Here is an 18,393-nt window from a genome sequence, read left to right on the forward strand (position 1 = left end):
TTATTTGTATATTAATCATACGCTCAGCCTTTATATTATCTATTCAAAATCAGTATTGTTCATAAAATGTACTGAAGAATAGTGTAGTCAATGTATGGAACACACGCCACATATGGTCCACTCTATTTTATTGATGTGCCCCACTGAGCAGTATCCTACTTACATCATCAAAAGTCCTCTGATATTTATTGCATTTACTTTTGTCGTTTTTTTCAAACATTTGATGAATGTATTTATTATTGATTTATACAATTAAAAAAATATTACTTGGTTAAGAAGAAAACCTTTATTTGTCTCACAATGGAGCAAATCACTAAGAAAGAAAATCATTCAGAAGCCATAATTGGTCATGATATATTTGATGACAAAAGGAGCATAAATTATGTATTTATTATTAAAATCTACAAACTGCAAAAATAGTAAGAATATAAAAACACATTTTAAATACTTGATTACAGATTAATTACTGTATGATAAATGTATGTTATGTTTTTGTACCGATCATGAATTACTATGTTAGCACGTCGGCTTCACAGTGCAGAGGTACCAGGTTCAATTCCAGCTCCGGCCTCCCTGTGTGGAGTTTGCATGTTCTCCCCGGGCCTGCGTGGGTTTTCTCCGGGTGCTCCGGTTTCCTCACACATTCCAAAAAAAATATGCGTGGCAGGCTGATTGAACACTCTATATTGTCCCTAGGTGTGAGTGTGAGCGTGGATGGTTGTTCGTCTCTGTGTGCCCTGCGATTGGCTGGCAACTGATTCAGGGTGTCCCCCGCCTACTGCCCGGAGACAGCTGGGATAGGCTCCAGCACCCCCCGCGACCCTAGTGAGGATCAAGCGGTTCGGAAGATGAATGAATAAAAGGTGAACTTTAAAAATACAATTATAATAATGAAGCAAAGCACATCATACGATAGTGTTTTACATTGAACACAAACAGCTTTACATGAAATGCAAAATATGAGTAACATGTATTAGTAACAAATGTATTAATTTTAAATAAGGAAATAAACAAACAAAAACAATGAAATAAAAATAAACAAGCTAATTTTTTAATATAATACACAAATATGAGTAAAATATTCTAAGAAATCGAAACATTTTTTGTTATTGAATATGTGGCTATTTAATTACGATTAAATTGGAAACAATAAAAATATAGTATTGTTATAATTACCTATTATACATATTTACATCCACATTTAGTTGTATTTGTTTGTTTGTTTGTCTTAGTTTTTAACACTTGCCAATCTGTCCCGTTTAAAAAAAAACATTCCGTGTGATCGTCTGCCACGTCACTGGAGGCGGGAAGAAGGCGGCAGGTAGGTAAATCACGTGACCACCACAGGTAGTCGCTTCACTACAAAAACGATATTCGGCCATTGCTTCGCGATGGTGGCTTCGGGATCCTTCAGTTAAAAAAAAAACAAAAAACAAAAAGACATCGAACTGAACCTCGCCGACGAAATCCCGAGGATCCACGGAGCTCTGCTTTCGCGATCAGGTGTCAAAGGTGTTCGTTCCCCTTTGGCCTACGTGTGGAGGACTGAAATATATTTTTTTACTTTCGACGGTCCTCGAATGACGGCGCAAGTAGATTACCTGTTGGTGCTGTGCGCCGCCACATCTGGGGCCGGCGGGGAGCTGCTGGGCTCTGACGAGAAGGAACTCGCGAGGCTGGTGTGGCAGCAGGTGGATGTCAACAGCAAGAAGGTAAACAATGAAACTTTATGGAATCCTCCTTTGCATTCGCAAACAAGGATCATGATTGTAACTGGGGCAACTTTTCAACTGGGTTCTAATAGTTTCATATTAAATTGTCGTCCAACAACCACGTGTTAGTTGTAAGGCTTGAACTTGAGATGTCAAATTTTTCATGCAAATACTGTACACTTGCATTGCTCTTATGTTCTAAAAGTGGTGTTTATAGTAATTGATAAAACCATCTAATCCTATTTACTGCGTCCCCCTCCCCATTTAAAATCTAATATTAAGTGTTCAATTCATGTTTTAAATTGACAACACACTTGACACGATAACATTTTGTCCACATTCCATGTCTACTTACAATCAGGTCTGACATGTTTTCCTCCTAAAGGGATGCCCCTATTGTGACGTTAAAAACTAATGATTATACAGATTTATTAGTGAGATTATACAGTTTACCGTGCCTGTGTGATATTCTTTTCAACGATTCAACCCTTGTGGACTACCCTGAACTGCAACTCAGTATTCACACAGACGTAACTACTTAAACATCAACGCAGACATTTTCGTCAAGTCTGACTTTCTCCCCTTTACAAATACATGTTTAAAGTTTGAAAGTGTTCAACGATTTTGTCAGTTACACACAGATTATATGTTCCATGTAAAATTGCATTTCTATATTATTAATATTTACGATTGCTGGAATCACCCGAAGCCTGTTTATTCTTCAAGTCGACACTGCAAAAAGCGCATCTTGTATTTCATTGGGCAAATTCAGTCATTTAAATTGGAACGACTTTAAAATATGTTTATGGCAACAACGTTAGCACAAGAGAGCAAACAAGTTGTTTGCTCCAAACAATTTGCGAGTTGTTTTTACTTATAGCTTTAAATTTGGGGATAATTATTAATAATTTAATTATTAATTATTTCTTTGTTGTGAAATGTGAGAAAGCCAATTTTCACAACTATTTCGTTGAATTGTCAAACTTACCTTTTTATCAAAGTTTGTTGCCGTGAAATTTTGAGTTCGTTTATTTATTTATTTACAGTCATAGCTTCTATTACTCTACAGTAATAGAAGCTATGACTCAACAAACTGTTCTCACAATTGTGTGTCACCTCTTGCTGATATGGCCTTAAATATGAGATGGCAGTCATTTGGTTAAACCTAAAATCAGATCATTTTCTCATTAATATACCACTCTGAGAAAAATATTCCTTTTGTTTTTGTCAAGCTGGGCAAGGTGAACGAGCTGCTGATTAAGGCTGAAGTGTCAGACTTGACGGATGAAAAAAAGGAGGAGGATTTGGTGGAGGAGCTTGTGGAAGAAGAAGAAGATGTGTCCGGAGCAGATTGTGTCTTTACAGCGAAAAACCTGGAGACTGCTTTAAATACGGTAATACTTAAGACAGTCCGTGGCACAATGTCAACGAGTGTTTTTTTTTTTTTACATGCCAGATTTAATTTGTTTCGAAACCCTCCGCAGTTCCATCTCCAGCTGACGAATGAAGTGAACAGCGCAGGTGCAGGCACGTCAGTGTGTTTATGTACCGACGGGCAGCTCCACATCCGTCAAGTGATTCACCCCGAGGCCGCCAGCAAGGTGAGCGGGCTGCGTAGGTGAACGCCCCACGGCCAGGGCGGATGTTCACTCTCTCACTCCTTTCTGCCGGAACCTTTTTTTGCAGCGCGGACGCACAAAACATTGTTATGTCAGTGCGGTGTTCCTGGTTGAAGTTACTCATCTGAGGTGTACTTATGTTGAGCTGATGACTGCAACACACCCATGCGCATACCACATTTGAGCACAATGTGTCACCGCCAACATTTTCCCACATCTTAAAAGACTACAACACAAGCCCGGAAACTGCCTGAGTTGCACGATAAAATTTTATTATTTTTTTTAAATGTCAATAAATGTCATCCACCTGATGTCAACTAGTCACTGATTATGTCATAGTTTGGTTTTTTCCCCAGTACATTATACATTATTACCGTAGATGAAAAAAAACGTAGGATGGTGGAATGCTGTGTAATAATCGACATTACCTGACCAGTGGCGGTCTTATAGCCTGGATGGCGTCCTGTGCGTGACCTCTCTTTGGTGCACCCCCCCCCCTCCTTCCCAGCATGCCTTGCATCATATTTGTACATATTTGCAGTGCTCAATCGTAATATTTAGACATTTTTGTATTTTTCCGTAGTAAAAGTAGCTGTATGTACGTACGTTATGCTTACTTGTTTTTGCTCTGTTGTGCTGTCTTTTTTTTAAAATTTTTTAATGGTATGGTTGTGGGTGGTGTTCTGTGTGGTGATCCACAAGTTTCACGCGTTGTTTCCGTTACACAAAGAAATAGCTTCTTCTTCCAATAGCTCAAAGTACCTTGACTTCTTTTCTGATTCGGTGTCGCCACAATACTTAGAGGTCTTGACACTTGGAGCCACTCACTGCCAACAACGAGTTATCATTCGTTCCTCCCCCATATGCAGAGATCTTTGAACAATGAAAATGTTGTACTTCCTTGACCTTGATAACCTCTCACTTAGTTCATTAGGAAAAGCCTTGACAACTGCAAACATGCAAACCCAAAGTATTTATGTTTCGTGATGCCAATAGAAAATCAATTCGCGTACCATTTTTTTGGGGTGGGGGTCCAAAATTCCGTCCTGTGTACCTGGAAAACGCCATTGTCACAAAGGACCGCTCATATACCAAATTGATGCAGAACATGCACATAAGAGCGCAAGAGCGTCGATTGAGAAACCTGTCCGTGTTCTGGCCCCATTCAGTGTGGATTCTGCATGGTGGGAATAATTCGTCGTGGAATCATTTCTCCTTCAACTCTGATAGTGGACATTTAGATATTTACTGGTTCTCCCTCATTTGGAAAAGCTGCCCATTCAGAAATAGAAGACATTTTAACCCTAACCCTCAAACCACAAGTTATGAGCGACTAGTCGATGCCATGCCCTGAATGTCATTGAGAAGAACTCAAATCGAGTGTTCTGTAATACAATCCCGAGAGGATACCACATACTCGAATGTCTTACACGAGCAAGTTATAAAAAAGGCAGCCTGTGCTCATGTTTGTCAACTCATGTCTTTCCACTCCAGAGCATCCTGATCCCAGACTGTTTTTACTCCTTTTTTGACCTTCGTAAAGAGTTCAAGACGCACTTCCCCTCTGACCTGGGCGCTTTGGACGTATACGCCATGGCGGAGTGTATCCTTGAACTCGTGTTGTTCTTTGTCCACTGCTTATGACGAGAGCACACGCACCACAACTGAGACATGGGTTGTTTCCATCAGGAATTCACAGTTTGAAATGCAAATGACCAGCACCTTGTTGAGCACTCGGTTAAAATGTGTATGTGTGTGTGTGTTTAACCGACAAGGGCAAGCTTACTCCACACTCATTGAAACAGGACACAATTTACGACCTCAGCCTCTTGTTTCTAACCCTGCCGGTTTCTTTACTTTCTTCCGCTCTCACAACCATTCTCATTTTCACTTTCCTTGACCGACGTCGTGTTCAGCTTTAAACATACCAACAGAAGCGCCTGCTATGTGCAGCTCCCTGGGTACATTGGATCCTTTAGCCGCAATGCCTCCACAAGTAGCAGTTCAGAAGGTCCAGCTGATGGCCCAAATCGTACTTAGCCTGCTTTCTGAGCCATTTTGTGAGTAGCGCACGCCATTGCATCTAACTCAACAAAAGGCGAAAGGTTCTGTGACACTGATGTATCTTGCCGTGTTGATGATTTGAACGAAAGAGACGCCATAAAACGAAGAGCCGAGCACTCGGGTGCACGGCGACGTCACACAAATGACTCGTTTTAGTTTTTCATTTGCAAGGCAGCGTAATTGATGCAAAATAGATAATTGACGCAACAGTTTGAATGTTACATTTGGCTAATGGTTACTTTCGGCTGGTAAATGAAGCGCTTTTTTCCAATACGCGGTCATGAAATCCACAATGCAACAAATGAATATTCTACCTCGACAAATAAGGCTCCGTTTTGATTGACAATGAATGAGAGGTTAACTGCCACACAACTTTAAATAACCACGATTGAACGCTAAACAATGAATTATGCTGTACTTGGTTTCATTTTTGGCACTCGTTAATTGCAGGTCACACCTTCTCTAACCCGGAAAGAGTTAATGAGAAGTTTGAGACGGGTACGTGGTAAGTAATGTTTACTCCAGACGGCTACTCCTTTTTAGGTCTCCTTCAAGTCACTCATGAAGCACAAGCACTTCACCTTGAATGTTTGTTTGCAGCAGTAAAACGGCGAAAGTCAGTGACAGCACAGTAATCAGAGCCAGAGGGTTGCCATGGCAGTCGTCAGACCAGGACATCGCCCGCTTCTTCAGCGGACTAAATATTGCCAAGTGAGTGTGTTGCTTTCAATGCAAAAAAAACAAAAAAAAAAACCAACTCACGTGCCAAAACGCGTCTGATCGGATATTGCTCGGTGTCGCACAGAGGAGGGGCTGCACTGTGCCTTAACGCTCAGGGGAGGAGGAACGGCGAGGCCCTCGTTCGTTTTGTCAGCGAAGAACATCGAGACCTGGCGCTGCAAAGACACAAACATCATATGGGCAACAGATACATCGAGGTAGCCTGTCAGACGCCGCTTGACTACCGAAAGCAAACCAAGCCCTTCGCCTCCCGCTCATGGTGTCATTTTTTTCATGGACTAATTTTTCATTGCAGGTTTACAAGGCAACTGGAGAAGACTTCCTGAAAATAGCAGGAGGTGAGGCTGACAACCTGTTTCATGAGACGATGGAAGTCCATCCATCTATACATTTTACACTTATGCTCACAAGGGTTGCGGGGAGTGCTGGAGCCTTGGGGGGGGGGGGGACACCCTGAACCAGCCAATCGCAGGGCACACGGACAAACAACCATGCGTGCTCACAATCACACCTAGGGAAAATTTAGAGTGTTCCATTAACCTGCCATGCATGTTTTTGGAATGTGGGAGGAAACCGGAGTACCTGGATAAGACCTACGCAGGACCGGAGAGAACATGCAAACTCCACACAGGAAGGCCGGAGCCGGAATCGAACCTTGCACCTCTGCACTTTGAGGCTGACGCGCTAACCAGTCAACCACCGGGCCGCCCTAAGATGGAAGTCATTGCGTTGAATGCAGAACCCATCTATGTATCCACAATGACAAGTTGGCTGTCATCGTCAATTTACATTTCCAAATTAAAAAAAAAATTGCCGTTGTAGAAAAGGCTCAGCCCGCTCCTTGGTTTATAATCATAAAATAGATTTTTCTTGTTGTTGTTGACAGATATTTCCCGTTCAAAAACGTTTGGCATGATTGAATGTCAATCTGCCTCATTTGGATGCCCCCCCCAACCCTCCTCTCATCGACTAGGCATGATGGATGTAGCACGACTTCCCATAATTTGACACGTTCTCCTTCTTTAGACGACAAATAAGTTTAGACTCAACAGGGCCGTAAATGCTTCGACAAGATGCAGCCTACAGAATTCTGAGCGATCTCAACGTGATCTCAAATGGTGCCAACAGCAGGCTGGACTTTACAGGGGACCTTTTCTTTCCTTTGATCAAAAACAATCATGGCATCCAATGGAGACTGTATCCGCCGTACCACGTTTTCTAAACCTGTGCCGTGTCCTTGTGTCAGGTACGTCCAACGAAGTAGCCGTATTCCTGTCCCGCGAGGACCAGATCATAGTGAGGATGCGAGGTCTTCCTTTCACGGCCACGCACGAGCAGGTGCTCGCCTTCTTCTCGCCGGAGGATGGACTCAAAGACACGTGTCCGGTCAGCGGAGGCAGGGACGGCATCCTATTTGTGCGCTACCCGGACGGCCGACCCACCGGTGACGCCTTTGTGCTGTTCGCCTGCGACGAACATGCCCAGTGTGCGCTTAGGAAACACAAGGAGATCCTTGGAAGAAGATATATTGAGTTATTCAAGAGCACTGCAGCGGAGGTCCAGCAGGTACTTGCAATTTAGAACAGCGTTCAATGCGATTGTCTTTTCATTTTCCTGAAAGGGCAGATTGATCCGTTTGCATGTGTACACTGCAGAATGACTCCATGACTTTTTTTTCCCCCACTCCCTGATTAAGAAGAACTAAACAGGACCTATTATGGGCGGGAACTGGGGCCGTGTGTTTACCTTTGCGCAGTTACTGAAGGGAAGTTCTCCTTTGTCTTCTGTTCATTCTGTCTTGCGTCTTTACTGCCCACCTGACAAAAACAACTAGACTTAAAGGTCAAGGTCATCTTTATTGTCAAATGTGCTTTATGTGTGACATGCAGCATAGATGAAATTTCTTCCTCTCCATCCTCAGTGCAAACATGCATGCAAACATGCCGTTCATTAACCGCACACAGCTAAGACAAGATAGCAGCTGCACTGTATAAAAGACTTAATATGTAATCTGAACAGTATAGACAATATAAACAATGTAAACTGCATAAACAAACAATTCTCTGCCTCGAATGATAAACTCCGAGTTCAGTTTTATTGGTCACCTCTCGAAATGCAAACATAGTAAGATCCTGTTGGCGACAAGCCTGTTACTTGCTTAGACAGCAATATTCAAACAATCTGATTAAAACTGGCTGACGTTGCACGTGTACGGACCCTGTGAAACGTATATTGAAGGTATTCGTTGGACTGTTGTGTGTCAGTTATTATGGAAAAAAGTACTCGGACAATTCCCATAAAACCCGTAGGCTATATATTATCAACATTCTGCATTTGGAATCAAACTCATATACCCAATGCAGAAGTCAGTTTTGTTCTTTGAATCACAGTCTCCGCTGCACCAAAATTCACTGCACTCGGTCGAAGGCTCTTGGAGTTTAGGACCAATCCAAGCCAAGTGTCATAAATGTGCCATTTTGGGTTGCAGGTGTTGAACCGCTATTCGTCTGCCCCGCTGATCCCTGTGGCCCCCGCCCCCTTGCTGTCAGTGTTGCCCACGGTGTCTCTCCTGCCCCCTCCCATCATCGTGAGGGACTGCCTGAGGCTGCGGGGCTTACCCTATTCGGCGAGGATAGAGGACATCCTCGCCTTCTTGGGCGAGTTCACCCACGACGTTCGACCGCACGGTGTGCATATGGTCCTCAATCAGCAGGTACATGCAGCAACTGCAACCACCGAGTCCCTCCATATGCATGATTGGTTTGGCCAAATGAACTGGAACGTTTAGTCTGTTGAGCGCATCGTCCGTGATATAAGCCGCGTTCGTTACATTTAGTGTTCCTCCGCTATGAAGTGATTCATATGTGTATGTACTTACTGTGATGCCCGTGCATGTGGGATAGGAGAAGTGCATGGAGTGGGGTAAAACTATATTAAAAAAAAAAAAAAGCCAGGCCAATGTCAGGGGTGTCAAACATACGGCCCACGGGCCAGAATTGGCCCGCAAGGCGGTTCGATCAGGCCCGCAGGATAATTTAAAAGTGAATAAAAGACACGGAATGAATACTTTTAATAAGGTGCAATCCATGGAGTATCCGCTAGATCTGTTTATTCAATTTCAACATTTTCCTAATGTTCTTGCGCTTCTTTAGACCAAAACAAAGGAAATACATTATTTTGGTTATTTATAGCAGAATATGGTATAATTTTAATGGTCCGGCCTACTTTACGTCGAGCGAGGCTGTATGTGGCCACAATGGGAAATGAGTTTGACACCCCTGCTCTATGTCATGGATTTTCACCTATTGCGAATGGGCCTGGAACCAAAACGGTCTATTGAGCACACAAGTATTTATTCTGCACCCTCTATATTAAAGGGGAAGTCAAGTCAAATAATTTGTACAATCATATTGTTCTATGCTTCCCCAATAATACATACGAGGCATTCTGATTAATTTTACTTTTGTGGACTATGAAATAAGCAGCAAAATCCACCCGTTTTTATCCGGGGGGGGATGGGGGGGGCGGCCATTTCGTTACTTACTGTTGACCGTAAATTTCATTGCTCAGGTAACGACCAATTACAGCTCACCTGTTTTTTGAGTTTGGTCATGTGACATTCGCAAGCTCACACATGAGCCGCACGTTTTACACTTACAAGTACTTCCAAAACAGAAATGATTAACACAACTGGAAGAAACAAACAAACAAACAGTTAAAACCGCACAGAGTAACACCGAAGCGAAAATACTTGGTGGACCGCATTGTTTTCCACGTTCATTTTTTTTTTTCAGCATGATGGGGGGGGGGGGGGGGTGCGCTTGATCAGAGCAGATCTGAATACTGATCCGAAAGATTCAACTTGTGAGGATTTGATTTAAAAACATGAATGGTGAACACGACGTAATGGAGCTCATTGAAAAAAAAATCATGAACAGTTTACATGATTTGGGTGGATAAAACAGAAGCGTAGACTAGACGCCAAGGTGACGATCCTGGAAACCGGAAAATCCACAAATCTCACTGTTGAAGCCGCAGGGGTTCACGCTGGGGTGTTGGGAGTGGATGGTTTGTCGTCTGAATCGTTTAGTAATGTCTCCGCGTGTTTTCAGGGTCGTCCATCAGGCGACTGCTTTATCCAGATGACGTCGGCAGAGCGAGCGCTTTCCGCCTCCCAGCAGCTCCACAAGCACGTGATGTCCTGCCAGCACGGGCCCAACAGCCGCTACGTGGAGGTGTTCCCCTGCAGCGCCGAGGAGATGGGCCTGGTGCTGATGGGAGGCTCGCTCTCGCACACGCACACACACACACACAACCGGAACAGGAGTGGGACAGGGCTCAGCCCCCCGCCATGTAAGTCCAGACGTAAGTGCTGCTGGGAGCTGGGGGTGCTTTGGGCCTGCAGGGGTAGGTGGGCTCCTGCCGTGGGGGGCAGCGTTGCTGGGTTTTCTCCAATCTAGAAGTGTGGACTGGACATACTGGTCTAACCAGGAGATTCACAAGTGTGTGTGTGTGTGTGTGTGTGTGTGTGTGTGTGTGTGTGTGTGTGTGATCAGTTTGCAGATGTGGTGCCTCTTAAGAAATTAGTGCGATTAATTCACGAGCCTGCATGCCAAATGTTCTCTTTCAGTTTGGACCTTACACATTCTGATCTGAATTCACTTTGTCGTTCACACCAGACACTTGTTTGTTACACTCCCTTTCACTTTTTTTTTTTTTTTTACATCGATCAGTGATTATTCAGGGTTGCATAAAAAAATTAGGAGGGGTAAAATGTGACTCAGAGCTTGTTTCTTTAATCTCCAGTCTTACCAGTTCGTCTTGGTTGTGCAGCGGAGTGGCACACCTCTTGTGCTCGTCTCATTAATTCAGGAAAGGTGGGCGGGGCTTAACAGCAGACATGACAGCTGACAGAAATGAGGTTGTTTTAAAACCTTTCACTCGCACTTTTCCAAACACCCATTCTCGATGCGTTGATGTTCACATGAGCGAACGGAACACAAGGCAGACTGACGACAGAATTGGGGTCGTGTCGGGACACGTCTTAACTTTTATGACTGGCAATACATGCCAGATAGTGAGATCCTGTTCCATATCACCACATATAATGCCCCGAGCCGAATACCGATTTTGGGAGGGAAAAGGGTTCAGATCGATACGAAATTACAGAAGTCATTCGTCATTGGAATGAAACGTGACGTATATCTTCGATTCACTTTGCCAGTGTGGTTAAGGTTCCAGCATTGAGGCTTTGCCTGATTTGGGAACGTAGAGCCAAAGTTAATTCCAAGGAGGCTGACAATTGCAAACCACGGTCACCCACTTCACCTTTGAACCAATTCAGAGTCTAAACAAGAAAAAAAAAAGCCAACATCTCTACGTTATGACAACATTACAAACAATGCGGTACACATTGTGTCTACATTTAACACGTGTGTGTCCGGTGAAGTGAATGTGGTCATCGTTTGCAAGCGTGCATGAGCGCCTCTCCTAAACCGTGAACACACGGCACAATCACGTCTTTGTGTTGGCACACTTCAAATGGATTGACGCCTTTTTTTTTTGTTTGTTTTTGTTTTTGTTTCTGTTGTCTCTGCTCCAGGTTTATCTCCGCCATCATACTCCTTCACCCCCACGCCACCTGTCCTGCCGACTGAGGCCGCCACCGCCCTCTATCCTCCACTCGGTCAAGTGCTGCTAGGTCCTCGCACCCTCCCCCCAGGACATGCCTACTACCCATCCTCGGGACAGCTATATATGAACTACACAGCCTACTATCCCAGGTAAGCAGCCATCACTTTGCCTAGCTTACTGTGTATCCTCATATGATGATCAGTCCATCACAGTATCCGGTCCAAGGGCTGCTGAGTCCACAGGCTCAACTGTGTGCTACAGTTCGGCCCGTCACATTTTTCAAAGCTTTCTACGGATGAAATGTGAACGGCGAGCAACTTTGGAGCACATTTGTAGACGCGGTAGAGTCGAATGAAACTCCCTTGTCCGCCTGTCTTCAGAGAATCGTGTCAATATCCGGGGGAGGACACATACTGCCACCCAGTTAATGTTTGATCGTATGAATATTAAATCTAATTCACTCATTCATATCTGCGCGGTCCAGTGGTTAGCGCGTCGACCTCACCGTGCGGAGGTCTTGGGTTCAATCCCCCACTCCGGCCTTCCTGTGTGGAGTTTGCATGTTCTCCCCGTGCCTGCGTGGGTTTTCTCCGGGTACTCCGGTTTCCTCCCACATTCCAAAAACACGCATGGCAGGCTGATTGAACACTCCAAATTGTCCCTCGGTGTGAGTGTGAGCATGCATGGTTGTTCGTCTCTGTGTGCCCCGCGATTGGCTGGCAACCGGTTCAGGGTGTCCCCCGCCTACTGCCCGAAGACCGCTGGGATAGGCTCCAGCTACTTACTGCAGTGAATTAAATCAACAAACTCTGACCGTTTACCTCGGCTCGCCAATATTCCCCCCCGAAAAGCAACATTGAATATTGAAGTCCTCACTCCACCTTGTCAAAGTGAGGACGTTCTGATGTGACCTTCAGTGGTTAAAGTAGTTCAACAACTCAACTCTTTGGTATTAGAACCTGCTCGACAGGGGTGAGCCCAAATGTTGAGCCGTCTGCCACTGAGAAAGCTCGGTTTGTGCTATTGCAGCACCGCGATTGTTTGCGCATTAACGCACACTTGTACACACGTGTAGATAACAATTTTTTTTGTTGTTTTTTTTTTTTTGTTTCCTCCCCTGCAGCCCACCTGGCTCGCCCACGACCGTCGGTTTCTTCCCCTCCACGTCCGCCCTCTCCACCCCCGGGGGTTTCCTGAGAATGCCGGGTCTGACCTACAACAGCAAAGACCTCATTAGCGCGGTGCAGGGCTATCAGGTAAACGAAGCAACTTGTGTCCACCATTTGCCTCAACGGAGTCCAAACATCCTTATCCAAATGTCCCTGTGTCGAGGGTGTGGGTTGTCAGACAACGCCGTGTTAGCCCGGAGGCTCGCAAACGAGTTTATCCTGTCTCCTCTCCCCGCTCCGTGACTCTCGCCCTCTGCTGCTTGCTTCGACTTGTACTCGCAGAGCTCGTGTCAACATCGAAAAGCCAGAAATGTGCTTCATAACGACAAGCTGGTGTATTTATTTCGGGGTCCGTGTGGCCTTTTGTATGACATCCGATCCTGGCGTTGATCATTTCTCCCCGGCGCACCTGTGGTGACGCTTTCGCTTGCTCTTGACCCCCGGCCGGGACGTTGTAGCCTGAAGAGTGGGCATGTTTTTTGGAATTAGTTGAAGGCTCGTGGCGGAGGGGCAGGAGGGGGGGGTGGGGTTCGGGCTCATCAGGAGGGAGCCATTTCTAATTTCTATGACAGAGCAGCAGCAGACAAAATAAACGTAGATCTAGTCAATAAAAAGATATTCAGTAGAAACGTGGGCTGGACCATTTTGGAAATGAATCAAATTTGTTTCCCACCCACCTCTCAATATTGTGAGTGCGATCATTTTTTTTTCATGGTCCGCTTCCTATATATTTATTTATGTTTTAACAAACAGCCAATACGTTACTATGTATGACAATGAACAATATCAGACTTATTATACGTCAATGTTTCGCTTTACGCTAAAATAAAGAGAAATGAACCGTGGATTCAAACGAAAGAGAGAAAATATAATCCGCTACTTCAGTTCGAGTCGTGAATCTACTAAACTCCGACTTGCAGTACTGCAACAACAACATCAACAAACCGGTGTCAGTAAATCCTAAAGTCAGATTACCGCAATAACGCACACAGACGCGTAACTTCCAACACTTCAAGTGTTCATGTTGCATGAAAACAAATGATAATGGTCCGTGAACATGTGGACTGCACTTTGTAAGCACCTGAAGTGATGGCGACACTTCTATAAATAAATCAATCCAATCTTCATATAGTATATCAAAAAGCTGATGTGTAAGGTACACTCGCTTCCTTCTCGGTGATGGTGTCGATACGGGTGTGAGTTTTTTTTTGGGGGGGGGGGGGGGGGGGTCCCTTTCTGTGTGTGACTGGCGAACCAGTTCAGACTGTAGTCGGCCTTCCGCCAGAAGCTAGCCGGGATACTGTAACCTTGTACACTGTACAGGATAGGGTTGAAAATGACATGACAAATCTGAGATCCTCCTCCTCCATGTTGCTCCAAATGTCCAGACTGCCGTGGAGCCGGTCTCCGTCCTGAGCAGCAGCCTGCTCGGCCAAGCAGGCGGTGGCGAGCCTCCAGTCGTGTCTCTCCCCGCCCTGATGACCAAGCCTACCGGACACTACCTGGACTTGAGTCTGCTCTAAGCCTCGCACACATGTATTGTTAGCTTTTTTTTTTTTTCAAAGTAGTCTTATTTATATCTTCAAAAACAGCCACTATTATATTTTATACCATGTATGGCTTTAGCCAAGAAAAGCAGTTTGTCTTTTATTGCACAAAGTGTATCTTTAGAAAGAAAGAAAAAAAAAAGCTTTGTAATTTTTTTTAATGTGTTACATTAGTTGAATCATCACTATTATATATTTGCTAGCCAAAGTAGTAAGGAATGACTTTGTAGCAAGTGAGCTCAATGTTTCAAGCTTCTCCGTGAAGAGATCAACTGTGTGTGTGTGTGTGTGTGTGTGTGTGTGCGCGCGCGCGCGTTGAATGAGAGTACTATATTTAGTGTTTTTACAAAACAACATTTGGGCCACACCGGAAATAAATTTAACAAAAAAAGGAAGTTATGACAATGAAGTAACATGAGGGGGACAAAGTTTTGTTAAGAAAAAGCTTTAATATTTAAAAAAAAAAAAAAAAGCTTTTTTGACTAAAAAGAAGTCATATTACACGCTAGATTTTATTTGTTTTAAATCCTAATGTAATATGAGAAAATTACGGTGACAAAAAGTTGCATTTTGAGAAGTTTGCAATGTTAAGAGTCCTAGAAAAAATGTTTTAATATTCTAACATTGTAAGATATGATTAAAATGGTAATATGAGGGGAAAAAATTAGTTTCAAGAAAGTTTTTAATTTTACCAAATCAATGTGTTAGGAGGCAAGAAGTATTATTTCGGGAAAAACGTCTTAATTTTGCAAGAAAAAAGTTTTTGTTTTTTTAAATAGTGCATAGGAAAGAGTCAGATTAAAAAAAATCTTGGGTGACTGAAGTTGTAATACTATGCAAAAAAGTCATACTAGATTACATTATTCTCGTAATCTGATTTTTTTGGGAGAAAAAAATATTTTAAGGGAAAAATTACTGGTTTTCTTCCTATAGAAAGTCCTAAAAGTAAAGTCATAACAGTCAGGAATTTGTCGGGGTGTTTTTTTTTTTTTTTTTTTTTACACACAAGTAATGTTCTGAGAATAAAAGTCAAAATATTTTTTGAGTCATTAAAAATAAAACTAAATCATGTGTTTTCATCAAACATGTTACAAGTATAAAGTTGTCATTTTTAAAATAACACAGAAAAAAATGTTTTTCCCTAAAATGTCAAAATGTAACAAGAATCAAATTACTATTTTAAGCATCAACAAAAAAAGAAAAAAGACACAATCGAATGACAATATTGAGAATATACTGTATATATGGAATATCATAACATGTTTTTTAAACCCTTCTCTTGGACTACTTTATTCTTTTCCGTGTGGCCCCGCACCTCCCACTCATTGTTGTCTTTGTCGTCCATGTTTTAATCACTAATTTGTTTCTGTCATCCACATGATGTGTTTTTAATCCACCTCCAATCCACACTAATTGTATTGGAAACTTTAATGCATGAAGAAGTTAGCAGTCAAAACTTCCGATGTTTACACAGGGGCCGATGCCGATGTACTGCCAATCGATGCTCATAACGGCACGGCAGGATGTTTGAATGCTGGTTTATGTTACACTGTGAGTCGCTATTACTTACGTTGGAGCCGCTGAGAACGAGAGTGGGCTAATACTATTAGGCTCATTTTGCAAGGGGGGGGGTGGAGATTCCCCATTGAGAATGCATTTAATCCATTTCAGTGCACCCCCCCCCCCCAAAAAAACTGACAAAAAAATGTGAAACATTTTTGTCATAGAAAAATAGTCATCAACAATATTGGACTATATAAAAACCGATACTAACATAAACACAATCGAAAGAACGAAACAGTTTGTGCATCATGATCATTCAATGGGCATTGTACTGCAATGATTTTTTTTTTTGCAGAGGATAAAGAATGTATGCCTAGGAGTATTCTTGTATGCACTGCATGGGTTGACGCTTGTGTTCGGATATCAGTCGGTCAAAGGTTTCTAATTACCGCGACATTGATGCTGCTTTTCTTAGCCCATCTGTGTCGTTCTGCATTGTGTGTTAGCATCACGGATCGCAGACTTAGATAAAGTTCATGTTTGGTTAAATACACAACTTGTAATTCTTACATCTAAGCAGTAGCACTCAAGCTAAAAAATAAAATTAAAGTTCTGACTGCAATAATGGACTGCATAATTACATGACAAATTTGTAACTTATTCATGTGTATGGATCTAAAAGATATGCCTTTTTGCTCTTCATTTTTTGCACTTATCTCAAACGTGACCAAAATGCTGTTAGACCACTCTTGTTCTCAGTGGCTCATTTGATTTGGAATGTGCCCTACGCAATTTGTTGCCAATGCTGTTGTGCCTTTTGTTGGGGGATTAAAGCAGAGCTCCGGTTGTTTGTAACCGTAGCGCATGGTTACATTCACCAAGAGGACTTTTGTCAGCATCTCATCTTAACGGAGTGAAGCTTGAAAATAATCATTTTATGAGACATTTCTCTACCAAAGGCTGCTGAATAAACAGAAACTCTAGATGCAGATTGAATACATTTACATTGTGACTTGATGTTTTGTGTATGTAGTAGGACTGGAAGGTCTTGCTGAAAAATAAACATGAAATTTGCACCACTCTGACTAGCGTTATTCACGTTGCGTTATAAGAAGGGGTGACAACGTGGCCCAAAGGCTAGACTGGAAACTCCCTCAGATGGTCCCCCGGTGATCACACACACACACACACACATACACTCTCTAGTGGTGTGTGGGTTTTTTTTCCACAGAGGATGAATGGCAAGAACAGGAAAAGGGTAAGAAAGAAGGAAAGCAGACAAAAAGCATGTCACAGTCCCTCAGGGAAGATGTGCCATTGTTGTAATTTAATATGAGCGTGCACCCCACCCTGCCTGCTCAACTCCATCAAACACTCACGCTGAATCCTACACGTAACACCGCGACATCATGTCGTCCACGTGGTTAATGAAAAGCATCTCTCCACCTCAGTGTTTTCCCCTAAATTGAAAAAAACCCCCCCAACCCTATTTAAAAATGTATCCCTTATTATTTTGGGGGTATTATAGGTATTATAAAGTGCAGATGCTCGGGCATCTGATTAGGATGCCTCTTGGATCCCTCCCTGGTGAGGTGTTCCGGGCACGACACACCGGGAGGAGGCCCTGGGGAAGACATGGGAAACCTTGGAGGGACAATTTCTCCCAGCTGGTTTGGGGACTCCTCGGGATTTCCCAGGAAAAAAAGCTTGGCAAAGTGGCTCGGGAGAGAAGTCTTGGCTTCACTGCTAAAGCTGCTACTCAGGTGACGTGACCCCAGATAAGCTGTTGGCAGATTTTTTCTTGCTTGTTTAGCCGGTGGAATTCACATGGTTCCAGATTTTCAAAATGAGCTTTTGTCATTTTTTTCAGGCTTTGTCATCATTATAATAATAGGGTTGTTATCATTATAGTGAGCAGGAAGGAAGGTACTTTTCCTTCATCGTCTCCTTGATTGGCTGGGAGAAATCATACGTTTCTACCTCCTTATCAGGAGGAGCCTGGATGCCATTTATGAATCTTGTGGTTAATTTAAAAGGTTAGAGAACCAAATGTTATAAATACATTCCAAGCGAGCATTTGATTATTTTTTTAGTACGTGTTTTTGTGCATGGCTATAAGGAGCCTCCTATATGGATGTAATGCAAAGTACGTCGTAAAAGGCCCTCCTTTTTACCGAATCCTCACAACACCGCAATTGCGGCGTCATTCACTGCTTGATATACTTGACAGACAGGTGTGGGGGGGCAGCTAAATCAGTTATATTCTTCTCCATAAAGGCAGCATTCCCTCACAGGGCGGGTAAACCACACACACGCACGCACGCACGCACACACACACACACACGGAGGGCGAGGCTGATCCACATTCCCATGTCATTGCAAACGCGCGCACGTACACACACAC

At 43.3% G+C, this 18,393-nt stretch overlaps 1 protein-coding gene across 3 annotated transcripts; it reads left to right on the plus strand.

The window, feature by feature from the left end:
* Nucleotides 1–1,383: 1,383 nt before the first annotated feature.
* On the plus strand, nt 1,384–17,068 carry esrp1 (epithelial splicing regulatory protein 1). Of its 3 annotated transcripts, none has more exons than XM_086112666.1 (15): nt 1,384–1,712; nt 2,945–3,106; nt 3,197–3,313; nt 4,826–4,934; nt 5,248–5,391; nt 5,846–5,900; nt 5,996–6,106; nt 6,201–6,333; nt 6,432–6,474; nt 7,383–7,702; nt 8,625–8,849; nt 10,249–10,501; nt 11,739–11,919; nt 12,894–13,026; nt 14,328–17,068. In XM_086112666.1, the coding sequence occupies exons 1-15, from the start codon at nt 1,581–1,583 to the stop codon at nt 14,460–14,462; spliced, it is 2,253 nt and encodes a 750-aa protein (XP_085968792.1). In that variant the 5' UTR covers nt 1,384–1,580; the 3' UTR covers nt 14,463–17,068. The 3 variants fall into 3 exon arrangements, with proteins under 3 accessions (XP_085968792.1, XP_085968795.1, XP_085968794.1); XM_086112669.1 differs by having other exon boundaries at nt 10,249–10,489; XM_086112668.1 differs by having other exon boundaries at nt 5,999–6,106.
* The last annotated feature ends 1,325 nt before the right edge of the window (nt 17,069–18,393 follow it).

This window comes from Hippocampus guttulatus, chromosome 6, assembly GCF_054856545.1.
Source record: "Hippocampus guttulatus isolate MCC_2025c chromosome 6, RoL_Hgut_1.0, whole genome shotgun sequence".
Taxonomy (NCBI): domain Eukaryota; kingdom Metazoa; phylum Chordata; class Actinopteri; order Syngnathiformes; family Syngnathidae; genus Hippocampus; species Hippocampus guttulatus.